This window comes from Xiphias gladius, chromosome 17 (genome assembly GCF_016859285.1).
Source record: "Xiphias gladius isolate SHS-SW01 ecotype Sanya breed wild chromosome 17, ASM1685928v1, whole genome shotgun sequence".
NCBI lineage: Eukaryota > Metazoa > Chordata > Actinopteri > Istiophoriformes > Xiphiidae > Xiphias > Xiphias gladius.
In genome coordinates, this window is record NC_053416.1 from 18,807,067 (window position 1) to 18,815,699 (window position 8,633).

Genomic DNA, 8,633 nt, shown 5'->3' on the forward strand with positions numbered 1-8,633 from the left:
AGTTTAGACTATATAGTTGTTTATTTTATATGTCTAATAGATTACAAATGTATGTTACATGATTTTAAAATTAAAGTAATTTTGTAACAGATAATGAAGTGTCTTATTAGAGGAGGTGAGGCTTTTTTTTTTGAGTTCAACTTGGTGTTGCACAGTCACTTGTATGGCTTGTTTTCTTTGTGTATTTACCATCAAAATAAGCTTTAAAATATTGTTAAGAGTGTTTTAAAAGAAATTAACAAATTAAGTTTACATTCTAAAATATCTTGATAATAATTATGCTATATTGAATTATTTATAAATCAACCTGGATATTGTGAAATATATGAAAATAAATATTTTTAAACATATGTATGGTTATTCTGAGCAAACTGTTTACTTAGAAAATTAGTTGTTATGTACAAGAGTGTTTCTCAACTGTCTGTTCTTAATGCAAAAAGTCGTATTTAAACATCAGAAAACCAGCCAATATCAATCTATGAAAAAGACTGAGCAGGCCTGGACACTGGAGGAAAAAGATTTGACATCAGAACTTAAATAAAACATCGTCTTTAACAATTCTCTGAGGAATATATATTGTTTCATTAGAGCATTTGTAAAATTATTCAGACCTTAATGATGATTTGATTTTCACACTGGGTCATTTGATGGCAGCCACCCAAAATACCATACCTTTCTAACAATTATAAGTCTGCAGTGAAAATTTCCTGGTCAAAGCAGTGAAAAACTTGCAGTGTGTAGTAAACTGACCCTTTCTTTGTTGCCTAAGCAACTTCTGTCAGCCACAGTAAATAAACAGTTGATTCTGATGGTAAAAAATATGCAATTTTATATATTTCCATATTTTAATAGATCATAAAATAGTTCACTCTCTTCAAAATATTAAAGCACAATATAAAGTATAAAGTGACATTTACTGTACATGCGTAACATGGAAGTTCATATCAAATTGAGGTTTGGTCTAAAATAAGTGCACTAGGTTTTCCTCTTTCTGGCCAAAATAACTTTCTAATGACATGATTAATGCACACTGATAATAATTACAAGATATTCTCACAGAACTGAACACTTGCTCTTCTGTAGCTCCTAGTCGAGAGAAACCTCTGTCACTCTGTACACCTTGTTGATCAGGACTTCCACCTTATCTCCACCCAGATGACAAAGGTCCAAGATGCACACGACGTGTGTATCCTCCAGCTCGCCGGCAGTCACTAAGACCTCCTCTGCAAGACCAAAAAAAACCAAAAAAATCGCATTGTAGCATTAGCATTGCCTGTCAAAATGATCCTAAATATGATGACTTGACAGGTCTGCTGGAAAAGCATTTGTCGTAGCGACTGCTTTACCAGTGTGGCGGCTACCTGGCTCGGGAAGGGTTGCATCACCGTGGTTGGCTGCGACACTGAGAGGGCAGAGGAAGCCCGACGAAAGGCAGGACAGCATCGTGTTACCGTGGGGATCCTGAGGAAGTCCTACAGCCCTGGGCTCATCAGCACTGACAACAGGAAAATATGCAGCATCAACGGCTATCTGCTTGTTTATGCCTGCCAGGAAGATACAAATAAATAAATAAATAAAAAGTTTGGAAAACTGATTTTAATGGTAGTTGTTGCCATTCTTTGTCAACAATCAAAAGACATAAAAACACAGGTCATTTTTTAAGATGTCTCTTTCTGCCCTACCTGAAAGGAGGCTGTAAAGGCTGCCCTACCTGACAACGTTTGCTGGCTAATTATTATTCTAAAAGCTGCTTTTCGCTGACACGAGCATGTTAAACTACACAACTTGATGAAAATAGACTAAAAGACAGAATAAATGTTTAACAATGCAGGTCCATCTAAATAATACAGAGTTCATTGAATTGAATTGAAGTGGAAATTAATTTCGCAGCTCTCTAAATGTGGCAATGTGCAACTTGGTTTCCTCTGACAGCAGGTCTCAACCTTGAATTGTCTCATTGATGGTGTAAAGGTCAGTTAGCTGAGGGTATTCAGTATTAAATGAATACAACGGCAATTTTTTTCCCCTTGAGACGGCTTTTCATAAGAAAGAGAAAGCTGCTGAATCCACCCTCAGAATGATTCAGAGAGAACTTTATTTAGGGAACAAGAGGATGTTCTGCCACACTGTGCAAAGGTTGGACAACAGAGGTTAAAATGTTAATTTATACCAAGACATAAATGACAGGAAGAACAAAGAGCACACCTTTTTTCAGTGAGGGACTTTTTTGTGCTTCACAGATCAAAGTAATCCTCACAGTGAAACACTGCTTTACCTAATATTGTTAGTTGGTAGTATCCTGGACAAACCACAGGCGGGATGGATTCAGCAGTTTCTTCTGGTGTCCACCGCGTTGGCTGAAGGTTACCCCACTGCAGGAGGACGTTCTTTGCATTAGGCGTGAACCTCTGAGAGATGCTGTCCTGGTACACACCACCCTGGCACAAATGTTCAGATATATCTTGTCTTTGCTTCAGCCAACTGCTGCTTTGCCAAGATAAAACAACAGAGTCTGGTGGAGAACAGACAGGCAAGTGTCAAAAATGTGAAACTGACAGTGTATGAGATGACGTCAGATAAACAAAGTGAAGGTGTAGCTTCAGTACTTCACCTTGATTTGGATTTTGCGATTGCAGGCTATGTTCCACATCCTGAGCTGCCTCTGATTCAGAGTCACTCTCCTTTTCTTCCTGCTCTTGTCTTTCCTCTGTATTTTTATGTCCAGCCCTTCTGTAGGAGCAGAGACAATTAAGCTCAGAATGGTTGAAATGGTGAACTGATGAACACAACAAGCTGAATCATCAGTACCTTTTTGATGGCACGCTACCACGAATCAAGGAGGACTCTGTGGCTTTTCTGGAAAACATGTTTACACGTTACATTGAAGTAAATGTAGAGTTTACACTCTACTTAGTGAATTGTGCTCCTACTAGCCATAAAAGTACTATAGTGATTCAAAGTCAAGCTCGCAAATCTATTAGTCAGGGGTCAAATCATACCTCATTTCAATTCTTCTTTTTCTTCTGCTTGCTGAGATTTTCTCAGCCGAGGCAGATGTTAAACTGTCCGCCAAAGTCTGCTCAGCTGCTGGAGGATGACCGGGTGTGTCTGGTACACACACATCAGTAGACAAATCTGGCATCTGCAGGAAACCATCTGACTTATTTTACAGTTTTAATAGTCACTACTCTTGGGAAGACACTTTGAAATAAAGTCTTTTACCTCTTTCTCTTGTGTTGCTTGTGACTGCGTGGTCTTTGGGGTTTTCATGTACAGCACTGCCGTGATCTGTCCTTGTATTGCCAGTTTTTTATGTTCCCGATACTGCAGGGTCTCTAACTCCTTTTTCAAGTCGACCGCAGCCACCAGAGGAACTTGAGCTGAAGACGGAGCGTAAAGGTTTTACAATTACAAAAGTCGACACAGACAAATAAACTATATCACTTTTACTGTCGGATGCAAAATTTTAAATGCAGGGTGTACTTTACTCTAAAGGCCAAACTGTTGTACTATAAATTGTGTCCTTATCCATGGCTTGAAAGAATAGCTTTTGAAAACTCAAATACAATGTAAAAAGATTAACTCCCCGCAACTAGGCATTAAGATATAGACATAGCAAGTGTACAGTACAATTGAGTTATCTGCACCGTACACTACAGCGCATCTTGTGGCAGAACTGCAGGAGAACGCTGACCCAGATTTTATTTGATTTCTGCCACCCACAAGAGAACCAAGTGCATCTCATTATGGTTCAGTACTGAAGCAGAGCTCATCCTTTCACAGCTTGAAATTAAAAGACTAAAAGCTGGCCTCTAAAAATTGCACTCTGATATTAATGTGTTCTGAAAACTAAAAACAAAAAAATGTTTAAATAAAACTATTCATCCGTGAACCATTCGGTGGGTTTTCCTCACCTGAGGCATCTGCCATTGACTGTGTAAATGTCTTTGGGGGACGAGGGTAGCAATAATAGCCACCAACAGCAGTCTTCTTGAGGATGACGTTGTCCTTCAGAGTCTTGGTCCACTGGATGAAACTCTTCACTGTGGGATCACTCACATATGGCTGACCTTTGTGGTAGCCTGTTGTGGACACAGATAATATACAGTTTGTGTCCAGCTGCAGTAACCAATACTGTCACCACATATATGTAGGCTGTCATCAGGTACTTATCGTTACAGGTCGATTAACCTGTGATGAAGGTCTCTGTCTCGCAGCTGCTTGTGAGGTAAGGCAATGAGCCCTCTACTTGACAAACCCTCATCTGAGTGCATACCAGGTAGGTCACTGTGGAAGAGATGAGTATGTATTAATCAAACTAAGGGAAAATGCTTTTAAGTCTGACAGCAGAGCTAACAGTTATGAGCTGATACAGCTGACTTACTTGGGCATATACAACTGAAGATTTCTGGTTGGGAAGAGGAAAAAATCTCTAGAATGAAAGGATGGTTAGATGTCCCATCCACTGCGTGGACCCAGCGATACGTCCAGTATTTTTCTGGACCTAAAAGGTGAACATCGTCAGTCGACAATAACTGAAATATAATCAAAAAGGAAATTCAGCAGCTTTCCTTCAGTTTTCACAAATAATTTACATTTAATAGATAAAATATGAATATTTCTTACCCTTGTTCCCTTTACTCTTGACTCTTTCAACACGACCAACAAATGTTACCAAACCAATGATATCACAAGCAGAATTGCTGGCTAATTTTTCCAACTCTGACCTGTGAAAAACATGCATAACATGAAGCAGTTTTTGAACAAAACTGCAATCCTAATAACACAGGGACTAGCAAGCATATGCTGTATAGACAGAATAATATTAATCAGTATGCCTTTCATATTTGTATAAATCAAAACATTCAAAAAATAGCATAGCAAAAATAGCATATCTAGCACACCTCAAGTACTAGATAAAGACAGACAGATGTAAGACGGTAGAGTAATGAATCAATAGCAATTCACTACCTGGTTGTGAACTGGTATGAAACCTCGGGCAATCCCCACTGAGGCAGCACACTCTTTGGTGAGACTACAGTGATGACCGAAGCTGGGTTGCGAGGGTTCAGGCAGATTTCTTGGAAAAAACACATATGCAGACAGCATGGCAGAGTGTAAGCTTATGGGTGTAGCTCACTGGCCCTTTCAGAAATCACGGTGAGAGACGATGAAACTACACACAGCTATTTATGATTCCTCTTCAGAACATTGAAAATTTGACTTTCATTTTCCATACTGTGTAAACGCCAAGCCCAATTTTCAATCCAGGAGAATGAAAGACATGCAGAATAGGTGAAAGGGTCAAAGGATAGCCACACAAATTCTAAAGGTTGACCTTAGGTAAAAGCAAATTATTGCATGTATAAACTACAGAACCCCCCAAAATCCTGCAGCTGGAAAAAGTTGTAGTTAGTTGTTTTTTTTATCATTTGAATATGTGAGGGTCGAATAGACAAGTTACTACTACAACACAATGAAAATGTTATGCCTCATCTCACAGAATTTGTGCTTTTTCTGGTCAGACAATTAAAAAAAAAGCTTTTCACACGAAACGGTGGTAATACGCTTTAAAATTCAAGACTGTGATCAGTGGTTATGTACATACCTACAGAGTTAAAGGTCTTCATTCTGTGATGGTCCATTTGCGGGCGTGACCGGTTTGAATAACTCTGCTTGAGCTTGTAATTTTGAAGGTACAAAACTGTCCCTACGTTCAGTCTCTTGTAAAATTCTGGACAAAGTTCGTTCCAAAGCACAAGGGACATTGTGCCACTCTGGTCAGCAACTTCAAAGTACGCCTGGAATATGGCAAAGCATGAGGTGAAAAAACAAGTAAACTACACTTTGTCTAAACATAACAGCAAGGAAAGAATTATAAGAAATATGAAAATGAGATCCTGTTCACATCTTGTTACTGTGGCTCATAATGCTCAGCTAGTTCAAACTCACCTGGTAGGGGTAATCAATCTTGAGCCCAAACTTCCCATAATATCTTAACCTAGATTTGTGTATTATCTTCACTAGGAGAGGGAGAGGTTTCCATGGGCTTCTATATGACTCCAGACTACTTAGTAGAGTAATCTTGGACACTATTGAAAAGAAGACATTGCAGACAACACATCATCAGGATATTGACTGCAAGATGGCAGCCAAATCCAATTCAACTCTGTCATGGAAAATAAATATTTATTTGCAAAGGAGAGGTGTTAGCTGGAATGGCCAGAGAGACAATTTTAGTAAATATGTTTTAGTCAACAAAGGCGTTCCTACCATCTACACTTTAGACTTAGCAAATTATTATTATTTTTTTAAATTAAATTATGCAAGTACTTAATGATGTACGACTACATATTGTCTAGGATTCTATGCATTGCAGTGTCTTGAAATAAGGCTTAACATTTGTCTATTCTAGCTCTTAAAACCTGAATTAGTTACAATTATTTTCTAAAAATATAAGATTGTTGTAGCTGAGTGAACAGTAATGTGTCCTGTCTACTTGGTCCTCATACATGTGCTGAAAGAGTGATTCTTATCATCAGTCATTTAAGTTAGTTATCAAGCAAGAAAAGCCAAGTAGCAGGTTCCGCCTCGGTAATGTAAATGCCGTGTAACTCTCAGTGTGTGACAGAGGGATCAGGGAGCAGCATCTCACCGTCCAGCAGTGTGTCAGATGAGGGAGAGTCTGAGCTCCAGACGTCTCCCTCTGGATCGTCGTTGTTCCACAGGGACAGGTAGTGTTTGCGGCTCACCTGAAGGGGAACATCACTGTGCAGCACCACACTCCTCTCCATGCCATGCTTGACCAGCATAGGCAGTGAACCGACATCGCTTATACGGGGCAGGACGACAGACCTCTCTGCGCCACATATGAGCTTTTCAATGCAAATGTAACCGTGTCCCAGTCTTCTCTCGTTGTAAACAAAAGAGCACTGCGTGATGCTGATGTCGGTGCCAGTCCTCAGGGTGCTCGTGTGCACCAGGTGATTTAAACCAAAGTGAACCAAGCATTTTGCTCGCCAGACTCCGTCGGTGATGGTCACATCGTAGGTGTAGCTGTGGAGCTGCTGCTGCTGCCCTTCAGTTTGCTCGGATAAGTACCTCTGAAGTGCAATGACAGCGACAGGGGCCCCCTCCCCAGCTTTCAGCTTCAGACACTGAGTCGAGGACAATCGCTCCAGCGTCCACTGGAGGAAAGACGCTTGAGAGAGACCAGTCACCATCGAAGAACAAGACGAGTTATCCTCCATCGCGGAAACTTCTTTGTACTAGTCACCTGCTAGAGAGACAGTGTGTTGCTACTGCCCCCAAAGGGATCTCATGTTAGCTTGTTGACTGAATAACGAACCTCTTACTGCCAGTGTTAGCAACGCTTTTAAACTGACACAGACAAACTTGTCGCACCTGAATAAATGTAAAATCAGACTTATCTCCCAAAATCTAGCATACCATAAAAGTCTTATTTTTCGGTATTTTAAGAGGAGGCTGCATCGTCAACGAAGTTACTTACTTCTGGCTAACAATACAAACAACGCGGGTGCTGTTTGATTGCGTCACTATTTGCCTTGAACAAAAACAACAACAAAAAACGTGCGCAAAACGAAAGAAATTCACTTAATATATTTACTCGGTTTATATGTCTAACGTTACTACGCCAAATATTTCAGTCCGACCGAAAAACTAGCTCTTAAATATGAATGTACGCAGCAAATTCCTATTTTTAAATTCCGCGCTCAGCTGCGGTTGCTGTCGGATTGAGCTGACGTCATCAAAGCGCGGGTTGCGTTGTAGGGCGAGAGTGTGTTTGTAGTTCAATTGTAAATTGTTTAAATTTATTACATTTGGCGATCTAAACTTTTACAAGTTATGTGAGAAAAAGGGATTATTTTTTCTACATCAGCTATAACTTTATTTAATTGTTAGTTGCACACATGCAGATATATGGAAATGTATTTCTCGCTTTTAGTCTGTTTATTTGTCTGAGAATCGCGTGAAACCGGTGAAAGTCTCTTTTGGAATGATGGGCTTGCCATTTAGTCGGTCACTGTGCACCCATCTCACTACAAAGAATATTTATAACGCTGATGACTTTAAGAAAAATAAAATGTTGCTGACTCGACTGATTTTAAATTTGCCAGATCTGATTGGAGCGTTTGGGGGCAGCAGAGATCAGCATGTAAAAACAACGTCGAACTTTTATGACAGAAGAGAGTTGAGACACGCTGAAACTGATGTGTGGATGCACTTTGGATCAAACGTCATCATCCGAATATTTAAATAAGGCTTTTTGTTTCATATTTGATTTGATAGCCGGGGTTGTAAGGATGTCAAGTGCAAATGCAGAAAGGGCCAAATTTGTTTTGCTTTCATTTAAACAACTGATTTCCAGGTTTTTATTCCATTACTTTCAACACTGTTTTACATATAATCTTCATGGTACTGAGTGCTGAAAAGTATTAATCAAAAACAAGGATGGATGGATGCAATTTGGATCAAACAGAAATCATTATTTATTTTACTATGTTTTATAGGATTTCATCTGATTGAGATTTTAAATAATAGCGTCATTGCATACTGATTTCTTTTTTAAGCGCAAAAATGCATTTTTTGTAGTCTTAATTTATTAGTTTTTA

The 8,633-nt window shown here is 39.3% G+C and overlaps 1 protein-coding gene across 3 annotated transcripts; it reads right to left on the bottom strand.

Annotated features, from left to right (window-relative positions):
* Nucleotides 1–77: 77 nt before the first annotated feature.
* radx (RPA1 related single stranded DNA binding protein) lies at nucleotides 78–7,777 on the bottom strand. 3 transcript variants are annotated; one of them, XM_040150098.1, is made up of 15 exons: nucleotides 6,656–7,777; nucleotides 5,953–6,092; nucleotides 5,609–5,801; nucleotides 4,972–5,080; nucleotides 4,627–4,727; nucleotides 4,385–4,504; nucleotides 4,192–4,287; nucleotides 3,915–4,082; nucleotides 3,223–3,380; nucleotides 3,000–3,142; nucleotides 2,809–2,856; nucleotides 2,612–2,727; nucleotides 2,276–2,512; nucleotides 1,362–1,544; nucleotides 78–1,223 (listed from the first exon to the last, which is right to left on the bottom strand). In XM_040150098.1, exons 1-15 carry the CDS (start codon nucleotides 7,248–7,250, stop codon nucleotides 1,087–1,089), a joined length of 2,544 nt encoding a protein of 847 aa, XP_040006032.1. In that variant the 5' UTR covers nucleotides 7,251–7,777; the 3' UTR covers nucleotides 78–1,086. The 3 variants fall into 3 exon arrangements, with proteins under 3 accessions (XP_040006032.1, XP_040006031.1, XP_040006033.1); XM_040150097.1 differs by having other exon boundaries at nucleotides 2,612–2,730; XM_040150099.1 differs by lacking the exon at nucleotides 78–1,223 and having other exon boundaries at nucleotides 1,368–1,495; nucleotides 2,612–2,730.
* Between the last annotated feature and the right edge of the window lie 856 nt (nucleotides 7,778–8,633).

Bases quoted from the DNA above. Each gene is read 5' to 3' on its own strand.
- radx (XM_040150097.1), bottom strand. From the start codon at position 7,250: ATGGAGGATAACTCGTCTTGTTCTTCGATGGTGACTGGTCTCTCTCAA. The intron at 2,731-2,808 runs GTACTGATGATT...CTGCTCCTACAG, and splicing joins GGTAGCGTGCCATCAAAAAG to AAGGGCTGGACATAAAAATA. The intron at 2,513-2,611 runs GTGAAGTACTGA...GTTCTCCACCAG, and splicing joins ATCGCAAAATCCAAATCAAG to ACTCTGTTGTTTTATCTTGG.